This window comes from Botrytis deweyae, assembly GCF_014898535.1.
Source record: "Botrytis deweyae strain B1 chromosome Unknown BDEW_003, whole genome shotgun sequence".
Taxonomy (NCBI): domain Eukaryota; kingdom Fungi; phylum Ascomycota; class Leotiomycetes; order Helotiales; family Sclerotiniaceae; genus Botrytis; species Botrytis deweyae.
Window position 1 is genome coordinate 341,902 of NW_024066210.1, and position 16,636 is coordinate 358,537.

A 16,636-nucleotide genomic window follows, 5' to 3' on the forward strand; every position below is an offset into this window, starting at 1 on the left:
CCATACCCACACCCACACCCACACCCATACCCATTCTCTCTCTCATTCCCATTCTCATTCTATTCTACCATGCAGTTGCTCGGTTCCATGAAGGAATGTTGTTGACAAGGGATCTGAGCGGCAACACCCAAGAAAAACCATATTTTTGGCTTGTCACACTCATCACTTAAACCTCACCTCCTATTCTTGTTTTGTTCTATTCTAGAAGAAATAGAAGTCGAGACGAGACAAGACAAGACATGAGTCAGATTTATTTCTTCTTATTCTTCCACAACTCAATTGCTTCTACGATTGTCTCAACTCCTCTTTGCGACGCGAATATCCGATTAACTTTAGGAAAACTCAATTGAAACTTATTCAGAAACAATCAATAGGAGAACGTTTGCAAATTCACTATCTGCCGCATGCAGTACAAATATTATGAGAAAGATCATGTAGGATCGGGATTTGGTACAACACGATATAAGATTTTCTGAGCGGACACATCAACAAAATACACAAAACATGAGTACACACGTTACTGAAGTTTTCAGAAATCATGTAACAATGGACGACATTACAATTAATCCTCAATCCGCGCAAATCTCCAGTTCAAGGAGAGTATCGATGGAGGAATATTACAAACAAAATAATGAATCTTCCGATCACATACAAGAACCAGAAGTTGAGGAGGAACCAGAGGAAGAATCGGAACACGAGCCAGAAATTGATGTCGACGATAAATCCACAAATTCGCAGTCAATAATAGATCCTCTACTTGATTCTCCTCCTTCTTACGATGCTTCCGTTCGATCCCAAAATATGCGAAATCGTTTAAATATTCAACCTCGAGAAGACGAAGGAAGGGAAATTCTCCCAGGATATTCTACTGGTATCAGTTTGGAGAATGTGTTTATGAGGAAAATGGAAATGCAGGGCGCGATACACAGAGCTTCGGACAGGAATTGGTATCGAGTATATGCAACCTTACGAGGAACACTCTTAACTTTTCACAAGGTCAAAGGCTCGGGGGTATTTGGTTTGGAGCTTGGGGATCGAAAGAGTACACCGGATTTACCTGTCGGTACAAAACGTGGAAGTTTATTGGGAAGCTACAATTTACAACATGCAGAAGTTGGCATAGCTGCAGATTATGTAAAGTAGGTTTACATACACCAAGTATTAAGAGGGTAATACTAATAACTACTAGGAAGCACTATGTTATTCGAGTCAGAGCAGAAGCAGACCAGTTCCTTCTATCGTGCGTGAAAATTGAAACATTCGTTACCTGGCTTCAATCACTCTTCACAGCTATCAACCTCTCTCTTCCCCTCGACGAGCGACAAATACCCCGAGATCAATCCATTCCACGATCACGAAGACGAAGAAGAAGGGAAGCCAGAGAGGTGCAAGTCAGCGATGAACTTATTCGAGCGCAAGAAGAACTCATTCGCACACATTATCCCAATTTCGCAAGTTCAAACACTCCCGAGGGGAGAGCCATCACCACTCCCTCTCGATCATCCACCGCTCGACCCTCGACCCGATCATCCGCACCCCACACATCACGCATCCCCGACGAATGCATGAACGAATCCGAAGCCGCGCTGGAAGCTCTTCGCGAAATGGGTCTCATAAGTAGTCGATCCCGTCGTCATCGCATGCTTCGACGCACGCCAAACCCCACCCCTTCCCACTCTTTCTGTCCCGAAACGGGAAAATGGCGTCCGGAACATGCGTGGTCTCCTAGATACGATATGATATATGCCAAAAAATGCATGGCGATCCTCACAAGTCGCTCCCCTCGAAAATCAAATTACTTGATCATGAAGGGAAAACAATGGATTGTGGATTGGAGTACCGGCTCATTAACCAGATGTGAGCCTCCGGAATATGGAGAGGAGTATTGTGGGAGCTGGAAAATAAGCCATAATGGTACGCCGGTCAAGGCTTGAATTATAGAATTCGGATGGAGTTTTTTTTTACTTCTTTTCATTTGTTAGGTTGGGTGTAATGGTGGGGTTCATGCTGGATGGGTAAAATTGGCGTCTCAAATGTACAACTCTTTTTGGTCATGGACAAACCGTTAAAAGAGATTATAGATACCAGGACTGGAACATGGGATATGAATCGAGGTGTTTCTGGAGCCTAGACATTTTCTTGCCTCGTTTGTATTGTTATATAGTTCGCAATCCATTGTAGATTGCGTGCATGGTCTTTCGGTATAGTATAAATAAACACTTTATACTTCATCATTTTCGTGTCCTGGCCTGGATGAAGACCAATGTTCAAAGTAACTCCTGCGTACACCAAATTCCCTTTTCAATACCGCCAAGCGCCATGAGACGAAATCCAATAAACGCCAATAAATCTACACCTCCCATTACCTTCCCCAATCACACCCAACTCCCTTCTTCCCCGAAAAAACTCCCATTATCATTCTCCCCCCACGTCTCACAACCCCAACTCCATACCTAGCCATAAAAACTAGTCTACGCATCCCTCAAAGTATTCTCCGCCTCCAAAGCCTCCTTTCCCAATCCATCAACCTCTCGATCCATAACCTCATTCGCGCGATCCAGATCTTCAACCACAATTTCAACCCCTCTTACTAATTTTTCAATCTCCTCTCGCTGTTTCTGGATTTCGTCTGCGAGACTCGCGTTTTGCGATTGTGTCGTTTGGAGTTTGGCGTTGAGTTGTGATTGTTGTGTTGTGTAGAGGGGGGTGAGATGGGCGGCGAGGATGGAGGGCGCAGGGAGGGTATGTGGGCTAGAGGGGGTGAGGTTAGTTGTTTGTTTGTTTATGGGGATAGAGATAGTGATAGTGATAGTGATAGTAGGGAGAAATAGTCGAAGGGAATAGACATGAATCCCAAGAATAAAAAGATAAAGAAAGAAAGAAAGATAGATATAGAAAAACTACACTCACGCAACACCCAGATCTCTTCCCTCCGTCTCCGCATCCACACCTCTCGCTTTCCTCCGTCTCGCACTCTCAATCACTCCCTCCAGGCCATTCAATCGTTCCACCACTCTGCGTTCCTGCAAAATCATCTCGAACTCATCGAGTGCGAATTGGCGTAATCGGGAAACCATCTGCCCGTGCACGGCTTTGAGCGCTTCCGGTGCATTGCGCGAAATGGAGGGGAAACAGGAGGAGAAGGCGGGGTAGGAAATGGTATGGAGAGCGGAAGCGAGAGATTTTTCATAGACGGTGTAGAGAGCGTTTGCGCGGGGGCCGGGGGTGAGGGGAATGGGGGCTTGGGGGGGAGGGGAGGGGGAGGGGGAGGTGCTGGGCATGGTTGGGGTTTGGGGTTGTGGTGGGGAGATTCTGTGGTTTGTGGTTGCGGAGATGTTTGAGTCGGGGTATGGATGAAGGTTGATTGTATAGTTGTAATTGTGGTTGTGGTTGTGGTTGTGGTTGCGACGGTGAGGATTGTGTGGATAGATGATTGAGCGATTGTTTACTTTACTTTTTTTTGCGATTTGGTTGTCGCGACGAATTGATAGCGGAATGACGCGTTTTCGCTAGTTTTAGCGTGTGTTTTTAGCGTTGGTTCCCCTGGACTTCTGTTGTTCCAGGCGGCTTTTTATTTGATGAACTACCAGGCAGATATTTTCACTGTTTCTTCATGATTTGGAGAACGATAAGCTGATATCGTCAAATTGGATTGATTGTGGCATTTTATTGTGTCAAGAATTACTTATTTCAGGTCTATTTGATCACTGGAGTCAATTGGGCTGTGCGAACAACACACCTGATCGTTCATGGATTTATGGGATATTGAAGAGGGAAAGTATAATTTTATATCAAAAAGAATTATTTTGATAATTCAATTAAAATTCAAAATCTCAATGAATTTATTTGAAAATTAGAGATATAAATTTAAAGTATGAATATTTTGTTTATTTCAAAATTGAATTAAAAAAGTTAATATTAATATTTTTATAAAATAATATATAATTTTTTATCAAAAATTTTGGTGGGAAAATGTATTATTTGTTTTTTGAGCTCAAATTTCAATTTCTTTGGATCATTTTTGATTTGATTATTTTTTTATGTTTGAAAAACTATACATTTCAATTTCAAATAAGCTTGATAATAAATTGAATTTTAATTGAGTTATTAAAATCACTTTTTTTGGTATGAAATTGTGCTTTTCTGTTACATTGTTCTGTGAGTCCGTGCACCCACTGGTGATCTTGATGATGCAAATGGGAAGAGCATAGCACACTATGATCAACTGTTTATGGAATATTGTACATCAAAAGTCTGGATGACAGGAATCTCAATGACCAAGTGGCGTTTGGATATCAAAACTGATTTCAAGCTGATTTCAGGACGATGTCAATCCATTATATCTATGTAGCATTCGTACCGATGCCCAAAAAAAAATCGTCACGTTTGTCTAGCAGTAGTTTATGGGACTACATGTTATTCATGGGCTTGGAAGATCTCAATCAATTCCCAATGGACCTTACTCATTAGTGTCAACCTTGCGTGTAGTCAGGTATTGCCCTTTTCCAGCGATTGTATTGGACTATCTTTCTCCCAATCTCCAAAAGCTGTTCATATGTGCAGATAATGAATTCAAGTCAGAGGGATATTTCATTTCAAAGCTAAGAAATTAATCTGCTCCCCAAAAGTTATTTTCTTCTCTGTATATATCATCTCGTGCCCTTTTGCTTTGTAGTTCAAGATCTCGAAATTCCTCATCTCTTTTCTCTAGCATTTTCTTAGTCCTTCTTTGCCAGAGGAGCCACATGCCCAACAATGTCAAAGTGGTCGGAATTGTAGATGCCCAGTAGACGTAAAATTTCTTCGAGACTATCCCCGCGTAAACACCGTGTTGAAAATTGAAAAAAGTGGTACTAAAAATTGCCTGTGCTCCAATTAGCTGTTTGAGCAGGTAAACGTTCGTGTTTTAGTCAAACTTACTGCAAAGAAAGTACCAGGTAGAAACAAAACGCCTAGCAATGACATAGTTGTCTGCTTCCGTGTCTCTAGCATTATTTCTAGCTCTCTCTGTGTTTTCTCCTTTGCTTTCAGCTCTTGATCTTTGTTTTCCATTAACCGTGCAGTTCTCTGCCTCTTGTATTTACCAAATTGTCTCTCTTTCTCTTGCTTATGAATATCCAGCGAGACCAAATTTTCTAACACGTCCCCAATCAGTTTCAACCTTGAGATTGTAACTTCACGATGGGTGCTTATTCCCTGAAGTCTAGACTGCAGTAATTCAAGCCTTCCCTCCATCATTGTTTGAATCTTCCTTAGTCTTTCCTTTCTTTCATCCGGCCACAAATTTTTGAAGTCGGCTAATGTTTTCTCCATTTTTTGGACAATAGTAGTATACCCTTCCGGTCGCTTCCACAAAACATTCTTATGGCAGTCTACTAGATCACTGTTGATTTGTGGAAGATTGACGTTATCTCTCCTGGTAAAGTCGGGGTCAGCATATTTGTGGGATATTTCTATCACATCTTTTTCTAGGATTCGGACCCGTTCTCGATTGTCTCTGTGGCGTTTGTCTTCTCCGACATCAATATCGCAAGAAAAGACAAGAGCGGGAAGGAACAGCGGATGGTCGATTTCACCGACGCATTCACGAAGACATTTAATACATTGAGCAACATCAGATCGAGGTGTACCCTTGAAGAAAGCGTTCGTGATACCAGTCTTAAGAGAGTGTGAGAGAATCAATTCCCAGTTCCGAGCGTTAGATGGTTTTTTCACGTCACTCTTGCGGTATATTATCTCTGGCAACGATCAGCTTTGTAGCATGTTATCATTTTTACAACCGCTTACGAAGATAAAGATCATTTTCGTTTTGCTCATATCCAGACCAGTAAAATGGTCCCACTGCGCTTAGAGTTTCAATCCATGAATGAGGAAGATGCATTGCGTCCACCATTTTTTTATGAAAGCCTTTAGGTAAAGATAAAAACTTGGGTTCGAATGTATTAGGATGGATTGCATTTCCTTGCAGGCTGGTAATATTAGTAAAGGAAGTTTCGTCGTTGACGTCTCTTAGGATACCTGAAACGAAATATTTTGTGCGCTGAAAATCCTTACATGAGCCTAATTCCTCCGATGCATCCTTGATTTTTGTTCTCGAATCTGCCCTAGAATCTGTAAGTTTAATTCTGACTTAGTTTCAACAACGGATTATCAGTGTATTAAAGCTGTTTGAGCAATAGAAAATTGATTTTCTCGTTGCTCGAAATTTAAATCTCACCTTTTGATCCAAAAAGTCATCGAAAACATCGACCTCAAGAATGGTCTCTTCGGTCACTGTCGTTCGGTATTCCGGATCCTTTTACATCAATTAGATCATCAACGTCCGGATAGAAAACAGCGAAGATTCATGACGTTCATCAGGTCAGGTGACTTACAGCATAAAGAAATGTTTCGAAACATGTTGTTTTCTCTTCCACTATAGTGCAATCTTGCAAATGTTGGTCGAATAAAAATTTATCCATGACAATTTAAATGGTATAAAATGGCTAAACATTGATTGCGGCGCGGCAAACGGGATCATCATTAATACACAATTCATGAGGCTTAAAACTGTTTCGTGCTCGGATTTGTTACTAAATGAGGTCACCGACAGGATGCATACCTAGGTACCTTTTTCATGCGAGTGTGTCGGTATGGACGACGCTAAAGCACCTGGCACCAATTTAAACCAATGAATGCGGCTCACTCAATAACAGCGAATTAATGACTGTCCAAACGAATAGCTTGTGCCATTCACCTATTGGCTACAATAGAACTTACATATCAACCACAGCTGCCACATTTGGGCAACAAGTAATCAATTGGTTACAGGTCGTCACGATATGTGGCTTATCGTGGCCGAATTAATAACTCTCTCTACTGCATAACTGTATCCTCCACGTATTGCTGGTTCACGGGTGCAACTAAATACCCTATCATGTTTATTGGATGATGATTGTGGTAGATATGAACCAGCACAGGTTTCTTCGATCATTGACTCTCTCTACGCATTCTTCTTTGTTAGCTACACAGGCTGGAGATTTTTCAAAATAGAAAAGTTCGAAAAATAGCAAAAAGAAGTACAGAATGCTAGACTTCCAAAGCAGTGTCAGCCCTAGGTCGAAGCTTCCAGTTCGTCTTCAATACGACTAACATTTATCCATACCATACAGTCCTCAGGAAACCTACGGATCAGCTCAAGCAGAGTAAATCAATGTTGTGTATAAATATGCTAGTGTACAGGTCTGTAGCTTCGCGGATCTTGCAGTGAGATGAACCAAGGGCATCAAATTATATCAAATCGTGGCCGCCGTTGCTGGATTGATGTCTCTTCGGTATCACATGGTAACTGTTTTTATCACATTGATCACCGATGAAATCAGGCACAAATCTGAACATGGCAATTGATCAATTTGTTGCTGAGAAATAGCTATCATACGGAGGAGCAATATAGAGAATCAGCGTGTGATAAGCTCATTGAGTGGATCCCACCCCACAACCCCACTCACTGCTGCTATAAGGAAGGCCCTGGGCATCTTCCCGCCATCGTCTACGGATATTGTTCCGCATACAGCTTCTATTTTCATTGATGCAGCATGCAAATGCGTTATCTGATATAGTACAAGAAAAAAATGGCAGGCGAAGCTTAAATACAGTAACTTGCTTGTCATTTCAGGCTGCTCTTCTTCAAATATACCTCACATTGACGCCAACCATATCTCTTTCACGGTGGCCTGGAGCCATACCCTTATGTATAAGGAGCGACGAATCCCCTGTTTCAGAAGATCTCAATCATATAACCAAGAGCTGGCGACTTTTTCTAGTGGTAGGCATGACCACTTCTTTCATGAACAATGAATGAAGATTGATCTCATCATCCAGGAACGATGGGGCTCCCGTGATAGTGATAACGATGGTCCATTGTATGAGTTAACGCATCGACGGAGCCCTAATGGTCGAATGGGCTGAGGCAAAACAGGAGATACGTGATGTAGGTCTGATTCAACTCGATCACACAATGAACGCAATCAATTGCACACAAAAGGACACATATATCTAGGCTTCAGATTATTCCGCACGCTTCATTTTAATATTGACATGCAGTTGGTCTAACCCCTCAATCGACATTAGCTAGATGATTAGTTCTTAGGATTATTCCTAATGTGCGATCGGTTTCGTCCATCGTGCATATCACCATGCAATAGCTTACTCAGCAGGACTATCAAAATCGTGAGCCGAGCTTTCCATGGACACCAAAGTCTATGAAGCCTTATATTAATCAAGACAAATGTCCAGTGTTGAGAGATTCTTTTAACATATGCCTAGCATCACTCGATACGCCTAAGAATTATGCATTATGAACTAAATTGCGAGTTTTGTTCTCGCCATTGGGATCGAAATTGTAAGATCTTACTTAACATATGATAATGAGCCTATTGTTTCGAGCAACTTCTCAAATTCCTCGAATTCACTTTCTCCGGATCAACTCATGTGATTTTCCAGCTAGAATGCGTTTGGAATGCAGAAATTGATATTGATACTTATCTAGCGGCTTTACGACGGATTACTGGAGCACATTTTGCGATACAACAGGGAAATTTGGATCTTGTAGTTAGATTATAGATGCTTTGTTCAGGGTATCTAAAATACTCCGAATTTCTACTAGAATGGGAAGAAAAGGATGATTTATCCAACAAAGGTCTTCCAAATACCACCTACTATTCGCGCCCTCTCCCCATTTTTATCCCAGATTTTTTCATGGTGTGCGTGTAACTTTTAGCCTCAGCCCCAACGAACTTTTGATATCAACCTGAAACTCCGCAATACAATGGTTGCACTGTAACGAACCCACCGATATTTGCACCAGTGAGCTTTTTTCTTCGAGTAGAAGTCCGCAAGACTTCTCATAATAAGTGTATCATTGGATTTATCCCAACGCCACCGCCGGCATATATCAGAACTAACTTTCCCCTTCTTGGCCCTCTAAAATGATGTGTTTCCCCCCGTTTGAGGTATAGACCCCACCATCGTATAATATACCGGAAGCTATTGCCACCGGGGCAAGCAACTCCGTATGATTCGTAATAATATTTGACATGGGATCAAGTAGGCCGACGCAATCATCTCACTGATAAAACATGTTTATAGCCATTATCCAAATGGCATTGTTGCAGTCCCATGCTCGATATCCTTATCCGTCCAGTAACTGGGTCAAAACTCGCTCTCTGTAGGTGGGTTGTAATAATTTGTCAATCAACAAAAGTTGTGAATCAAGCTTTTTCGAAATCCGCCGCATGCGATTCCAATGAGATTTGCCATAAAATCGCTTGTAGTACTGCAATGATCCTGCGTTGTCTACATGGTGAATAATGAGACATAGCTCGCATACAACATGATTGGATAAGTGATTGGCGAGGAGCTCTAAGAAATGGAGCTTTTGATAAGGCTGGGTATTCAGATGCTGGAGATATTGATTTCTCATTCGTTTTTTGATGTGCGGACTACAAATCGAAAAGGCAGCAGCTGATGAGATGGGTACTCGGTCAAGAATATCAAGCAGGATATCCATCGGTAATTCCTCTATCTTGGACAACTTTAGAGCGTTCTTGACTGTACACAAAAGACCATTCCAACGCCATTTGTCTAATACTGTCAAATTGCGGGCGGGAGGTATACTCCGAGAAATTATAACATCGAGGCGGTCCAACAATGTTTTGAAAAATGGAAGAAGCAATTCAATTGCCAATATGAAGTATTGATATCGAGTAGAATGTATCAAATGACGCTGTAATTGGCAAATACAAGAAGTATTGTCATACATAGACATTGTGAATTTCTTTCGATAGGTGGTATACAAATGAACTGATGTGATCTTGGATTGATTTGGGAGGTAAATTTCCAACAAAGCTGGCAACGAATTGACCTTATCACTAGAAAGGTTAAGAGTTGGGATCTCTACCACCTTAAATATTCATGAGTGATTGCTTTCAAAGTTACTATGACGTCTGAAGTACTTGCAGTCTTGCACTATGATATGGAGTTAGTCCATTACTCTTCCTTCAACTAAACAGACTAGTGTATTGATTGACGCCTTGGAATACCTCTCATGCCTAGGTAATATTGAGCAATACCGTAAAGTGAAATTAGAGGTCAAAAATTACATGATCTATCAAAACCATACTTGGGGCAATGAGACTTCATATAAACCAACAGAAGAATGAATTGGACACTTCCAATTGGACGTGTTTCAATTGGAAAAGTAAGGTCGCTTTGTTCACGACTCGTACTTTTAGGTTCACACGCAATTCGTATATAAGCTTCTGAGCCAATGGATAATGCACTCGCAATTCCTCCTATACTTCAATCCGATTAAGTCAAGTCGATGAGTCTGTGCGGTTCAAGACTTCAAGTGGATGGTTCAAGATATAGGTATTTTGAAAATACAACATGGCAGGGCGTCAAAAAGCTTAAGAACAACTGGCAAGAATCTAAAAGCCATGTAATGATTCTCATGATTGTTTGAATTTTGTGAGTGTAACATTGTTGACAGGATTGATGTTGATGTCATTAATAATCAATAAGTTCTCAATTTGATCAATACAGTTTGGCCGGAGAATCGCCGATGACTGTACTGCCAAGGTTGGGGTGCATTAGTGCGGAATGCTTCCTCACTCCTCCGCTTAACATGTTAAAAGTCACGAGAATGTACCACCTCGCGACGTTTATATCTTGATATACAATTCAAACTTTATATTCGTTGTGTTTGATATGAATCTTGGCAAATTTGGATTTCTAGTTGATGAAACAAGCAGTCAACATGAATCGTCTTCTATCACCTATTTTTCAAGCTAGTAGTAAACACTCCGTCCCTGCGAAGATGCCAGCCAATACTTCAACATTGCGCCAGACCTTAGCTGGAAGTCTATATGGTAGATCCTCAATGCTACGAACACGGTTCGTCTCTAATTCGGCTCATAACGGGACCGTTACTTCTTCCACTTTCAGCAAGTCAACAGTGTTATTATGTTCTCTCGCGTCTGCAACCGCATCACTATGTGTTGGATATGGCTATATGTCATACCAAGGTAAAATTGATCAAAAAGTCTTCGGATCTTCCATAAAGTATGCAGAACCAACTGTTATGCTTCAAGTAAGTTTTGGAGGAAGGAATTTGGACTGTCACGTGATAATCATTCAACTAAGATGTAAAACAGGCCATTCAGGAGATCGCCAATGAATTAGGAGATGATTCAATTAGCTATGATGAAGAAGAACTATTGAGGCATTCTTACTCGGAATGGTCTACTTCAAACTCGGAGACAAGACCTCTTGCGGTTGTCTATCCGAAAGACACAGGTGATGTTGTCAGAATTGCAAAGATTTGTTCCAAGTATAGAGTTCCCATGAGTGAGTTCTTGTGAAAAATCGCATGGTCTCAAAAAGACTGACTGGTTAAAAATAGTACCATTTGGTGCGGGCTCAAGTGTGGAAGGCCATATCTCTACTCCCTGCTCGGGGTTGAGTATTGACTTTGTAAAGATGGATAAAATTGTCCAATTCCATCCAGATGAGTGAGTCGGACTGCTATTGTAATGTAACTACGTTGACTCTCAAAAGTATGGATGTTGTCGTACAGCCAGCTGTTAATTGGGTGAATCTCAATGAGCAAATCAAGGATACTGGACTTTTTCTTCCACTGGATCCTAGTCCAACGGTATGTTATTCAGAGGGAGTAAATGTTCTAGATTCTTGAATGTAAAATCTAATGTCCCTAGGCTCACATTGGCGGGATGGTCTCTACAAACTGCAGGTACAGTTATTTGCTCCTAAATATTCCTGGCAATTCTCACATTTCTTAGTGGTACCAATGCAATGAGATATGGCACCATGAAAGACTGGGTCATTAATCTGACTGTTGTTTTGGCTGATGGAACGATAATAAAAACCCGAAGAAGGCCACGGTATATTTCCACCTTTTGATTTGATCTTCGTGCATCATCTGCTCTAACAATAAAGTAGTAAAACCTCCGCAGGTTACAATTTAACCTCACTCTTCGTAGGAGCAGAAGGAACTTTGGGGTTGATTACAGAAATAACTCTCAAGTTGGCTGTAGTTCCCGATTCTACTAGTGTTGCGGTAGTTACATTTCCTTCTGTTGCTGATGCTGCAACAGCTGCTTCGAAAATCATTAGGACAGGAATCCCTTTAGCGGCCATGGAAGTTATGGATGAAGTTCAGATGCAGGTCATCAATAAGAATGGAGGCACTGGAGGAAGGATGTGGGAAGAGCGACCGACATTATTTTTCAAGTATCTATCTTTTGACTAATTTACCAGTGCCAATATCGTACTGACGAAAATAGGTTTTCTGGTACAGAGCAGGCAATAAAAGACCACATTCAGCGAGTGCAGACCATAGCCAAACAATGGAAAGGTGGAGACTTTCAATTCGCACGAACAGAAGAAGACAAGACTGTTCTATGGTCCGCGAGGAAAGAAGCTCTATGGGCCATGCTAGCACAACGGCCACCAGGTACAGAAATTTGGAGTACAGATTGTGCAGTACCTATGTCAAGGTTAGCCGAGATTATAGGTAGGCCATCATTTTATTGAACTTCACTTATCTACCTACTTAAGCTGATGCCTTTGTAGATATTTCGAAAGCAGAATCGGGGAAACTCGGTTTATTTTCTAGTGTGCTGGGTCATGTAGGAGATGGAAATTTTCATCAAGCTGTTATGTATAACCCAAAAGATCCAGTCGAGACAGCTGCTGTCAAAAAATGTGTGTATGATATGCTTGACAGAGCATTGGAGATGGAAGGAACTAGTTCTGTTAGTACCTTTGCATTATCAAGTATTCGGTCAATTGCTAAGTTGATTTAGGGCGAGCATGGAATAGGTCTCGGTAAGAAGGTGAGTAAGGAGAATTTGGGGTTTCGGTTGAGCTGTATAGCATCGGCAAAACTTCAAATATTCAATACAATTCGGTTACGGCCCCCTAGCTAATAAATTTAATAGGATTGCTTGATGAAGGAACTCGGCCTCGATACAATTACTGTTATGAAAAAACTCAAGCATTCTCTTGATCCAAAGTATTTCCCCAACTAACATTCAAGTGGAGGGGAAGCTAACTCAGAACAAAATAGTTGGCTATTGAATCCAGGAAAGATATTCAATGAGCCATGAGCTCCAAAAGTCGAATTTTGAATATTAGATGCTTGAACTCTCGCCCTAAGTATCTGAAGCGACTCTCGTTCTGCCAAGCTTTGAGTGTAGTGGGACAACATCGATAAGAGTACAAGCAACTTCAAAGATGTCAAGAGGATTTATTTGTTATTTAAATTGCTGTTCATCGGTCAAGGTGATGGCAGCCATATCCAATCTATGGCAGTGTCTCGTGTGATCTATTCTTGAAAAATTCCTTCTTACCTTGAGTTGTCCGCGATCTTTACCTCCGCAATCATAAAATGAATTTCCATTTCCCCCACTAGCCCCACATCCGTTCTCGGAACATATACCCCGATTCCAATGGGAACCCCTCTTTGCCCACTTCCTAGGTGAACATGATTGATGGGTATATATTAAGAAAAAAGACTCAACGAGACAGATCAATAGGACCGCTGGCGCAACGGTAGCGCGTTCGACTCCAGATCGAAAGGTTATCCGTTCAAATCGGGTGTGGTTCAATACCTCTTCCATTGATCGAACTTTTGCTCTTTTGATTCTTGTGCCTATAGCATACATAGACTGACTTATATCCTTGAACATTCTTGCATCACCTGGACATGGAGGTGGAACTGTCAAATTTTGAGGTTCAGCGTTTGCTTTGAATTTAGGACTGATTAGCAAATTTTATTGAGCATCATTTTGGTACTCGTTCGTGAAACTTAGAAATGTGGGGTTTGATCACATTTTTGAAATCCCCAGATCTGCTGACTTGATTAATTCTCCAATCGATCCGGTATATTTTTGACTCCGCTCCTAACAATTCTGAAGCGAGAAACTCCATAAAGGGGCAGTGAAAGAATCGGGAGAAGTATTCGGTATATGCACATGTACAAAATGGTGGAAAAGACATTATCCGATTACTTCTACCGGGGATTGGTTACCCGACAGTGTCTGTGTCTGAACGCTGGCTGGGCAGAAGAGTCAAGACAAATATCGAGGACTAATTTGAATTGAATGATAGATATATATATACTCTATTATCCGCATTCAATTCACAACTATACATATTCTTCTTGTTGAATTATTCCCATTTTTTGTATCGAGAAGTTGGTGAATATTCTCGCCCCTTCATCGGATCCAGATCAATAGCCGACGCTTAACTCCCCGGCTTCAAATCAATTGCCGATTTCATCGCGTCAACGACATTTACTATTTCTTACAAAAACTTCTTTTCCTCCATCAATTAACCTTCAATTCCTGAATCTTTCCTCAATTTGAAAATATGTCTCTCTCCCGCCGTATTCTCACCACAACTCGCCTTCCGGGCCTCCGCATAACATCATCTATCCGTTGTCAGTGGGGTCAAAAATCACGAGATTGTCGACACTTTCAAAGCTATGCCCGACTTTTAGAAGCGCCTCGAAACCCATATAAAGATGAGGAGAACGTTAGCAAAGCACCAAAGATTGTCAGAGGCGCGAGTAAAGTATATAAGAATGCTGATGAGGCCGTTGCGGATATCAAGAGTGGATCGACGATTTTGAGTGCGGGGTTCGGATTGTGTGGAACGGCTGGTATGTTATTTTGGCTTTTTTCTGCATGATTTTTGATCCTTGAGAAAGGAGATCTTCATAAGATGTGATTCTGATATGAAATATAGAAACGATTATCGAAGCATTAGAAAGAAGAGGACCAGAAAGTCTTCATTCCTTAACTGCCGTTTCTAACAACGCTGGAGCATCGATACCAGGTGGTCTAGGCGCCTTGACACAATCCGGTCAAGTAAACCGTTTAATTTTAAGTTTTATCGGTAGTAATAAGGTTCTTGAGAAGAAATATCTCGAGGGAAAAATCGCTATTGAATTATGTCCTCAGGGAACTATTGCTGAGAGATTGAGGGCTGGTGGGGCTGGTATCCCGGCTTTCTATACCCCTACTGGTGTTAGTAAGTATTTGCTCGATCTTTGGGATGAGATGAGATGAAGAATATTTATATTGATGGTTTATAGGTACATTGTTACAGACAGGTGGTATCCCCACTAGATTGGGTCCCCCAGCAGAAGGCTCAAAAGAAAATACTGTCTTAGAGAAAGGACAAGTAAGAGAAACTAGAGAATTTGACGGCAAGACTTATTCGATGGAGAAAGCTATTAAAGGAGATGTCGCTATTCTCCGAGCATGGAAAGTCGATGAAGCTGGAAACTGTCAATTCAGGTGATTCCTCGTGATCCAACACTGAAGATATTATGATATTAACAAATTATAGATACACCACTAGAACATTCGGACCTATCATGGCCAAGGCTGCTAAAGTCGCCATTGTTGAAGCCGAAGAGATCGTACCAGTTGGATCGATTGCTCCAGCCGACGTTCATCTTCAAGGAATCTACATCGATCGTATTGTTCCAGCTACCGTTCCTAAGAAATTAGAATTGAAGAAGATTCGTGCACCAGAAGGTAAAGAAGATACTTCGAATAAATCAGATGCAATTATCAGAAGAGATAGAATTGCCAGGAGAACTGCAAAGGAATTGAAGAATGGCTACTATGTTAACCTTGGTATTGGTATGTTTGGTTCCCATGTTTTGAGCTGTGGCGAACAATGGCTAACGTGGAGTAGGTATTCCAACTCTCGCACCTTCTTTCTTGTCTCCTGAAACAAAGGTTTGGATTCAATCCGAAAATGGTATTTTGGGAATGGGCGCATATCCAACAGAAGAAGAGGTCGATCCGTAAGTTTTCTTCCATTTGTGGAACATCGACGACAAACTAATGCCTCCAAGCGATATCATCAACGCCGGTAAAGAAACCGTAACTCTTATCCCGGGTGCCTCCACTTTCGACAGTGCAGAATCCTTCGCTATGATCCGTGGTGGCCATATCGATGTTTCTGTCCTTGGAGCACTCCAAGTTGGAGCTAATGGTGATTTGGCCAATTATATGATTCCTGGAAAGGTAAGCTATTTCCTCTGTCTTCCTTTCCTCCCCCATCAAGTGCAACAAAATCTAACGTGCGAAACCGACAGATCTTCAAAGGAATGGGCGGAGCAATGGATCTCGTCTCTAACCCTGACGAAACTAAAATCGTCGTCGCAACAGAACATGTAGCAAAAGATGGAAGTGCAAAGATTGTTCAAGATTGCAGTTTACCTTTGACTGGAGCAAAGGTTGTCAGCACTATTATTACTGATTTGGTAAGTCTTCGTATATCTCTAAATTTCCTCTCCGCCTTATCAACCCTTAGGATTTGGGTTGATGGAAAGATTTAATGATTAAAATACTAACACCCATATTTGTAGTGTGTATTCGAAGTTGACAGAATCAATGGTGGTCTCACGTTGACCGAGCTGGCACCAGGTGTTGATGTTGAGGAGGTTAGACAAAAGACCGATGCTAAGTTCGAGGTTGCGAGTGATATTAAGAGTATGGAGTAAGATGTATATTGTGGATGAAAATGATTATAAGTTATGTAAAATTACGAATGTAAA

At 41.4% G+C, this 16,636-nt stretch overlaps 5 protein-coding genes across 5 annotated transcripts; 3 read left to right on the forward strand and 2 right to left on the reverse strand.

Moving 5' to 3' along the window:
• Positions 1–546: 546 nt before the first annotated feature.
• Positions 547–1,934, forward strand: EAE98_001494 (uncharacterized protein; the record flags this gene model as incomplete). The annotated part of the gene is made up of 2 exons (XM_038949113.1): positions 547–1,139; positions 1,190–1,934. The coding sequence occupies 2 exons, from the start codon at positions 547–549 to the stop codon at positions 1,932–1,934; spliced, it is 1,338 nt and encodes a 445-aa protein (XP_038814098.1).
• A 537-nt stretch (positions 1,935–2,471) lies between these two features.
• EAE98_001495 (uncharacterized protein) lies at positions 2,472–3,281 on the reverse strand (the record flags this gene model as incomplete). Its single annotated transcript, XM_038949114.1, has 2 exons — positions 2,472–2,751; positions 2,911–3,281. 2 exons carry the CDS (start codon positions 3,279–3,281, stop codon positions 2,472–2,474), a joined length of 651 nt encoding a protein of 216 aa, XP_038814099.1.
• Positions 3,282–4,609: 1,328 nt separating this feature from the next.
• Positions 4,610–6,461, reverse strand: EAE98_001496 (uncharacterized protein; the record flags this gene model as incomplete). The annotated part of the gene is made up of 6 exons (XM_038949115.1): positions 4,610–4,864; positions 4,921–5,738; positions 5,788–5,969; positions 6,055–6,104; positions 6,218–6,295; positions 6,375–6,461. The coding sequence occupies 6 exons, from the start codon at positions 6,459–6,461 to the stop codon at positions 4,610–4,612; spliced, it is 1,470 nt and encodes a 489-aa protein (XP_038814100.1).
• A 4,334-nt stretch (positions 6,462–10,795) lies between these two features.
• Positions 10,796–13,166, forward strand: EAE98_001497 (uncharacterized protein; the record flags this gene model as incomplete). Its single annotated transcript, XM_038949116.1, has 12 exons — positions 10,796–11,128; positions 11,193–11,385; positions 11,441–11,549; positions 11,596–11,692; positions 11,754–11,788; positions 11,838–11,939; positions 11,998–12,288; positions 12,342–12,571; positions 12,631–12,812; positions 12,864–12,893; positions 12,999–13,072; positions 13,127–13,166. 12 exons carry the CDS (start codon positions 10,796–10,798, stop codon positions 13,164–13,166), a joined length of 1,716 nt encoding a protein of 571 aa, XP_038814101.1.
• Positions 13,167–14,430: 1,264 nt separating this feature from the next.
• Positions 14,431–16,582, forward strand: EAE98_001498 (uncharacterized protein; the record flags this gene model as incomplete). The annotated part of the gene is made up of 8 exons (XM_038949117.1): positions 14,431–14,722; positions 14,809–15,093; positions 15,158–15,362; positions 15,415–15,713; positions 15,769–15,880; positions 15,932–16,103; positions 16,175–16,342; positions 16,448–16,582. 8 exons carry the CDS (start codon positions 14,431–14,433, stop codon positions 16,580–16,582), a joined length of 1,668 nt encoding a protein of 555 aa, XP_038814102.1.
• Positions 16,583–16,636: the final 54 nt, after the last annotated feature.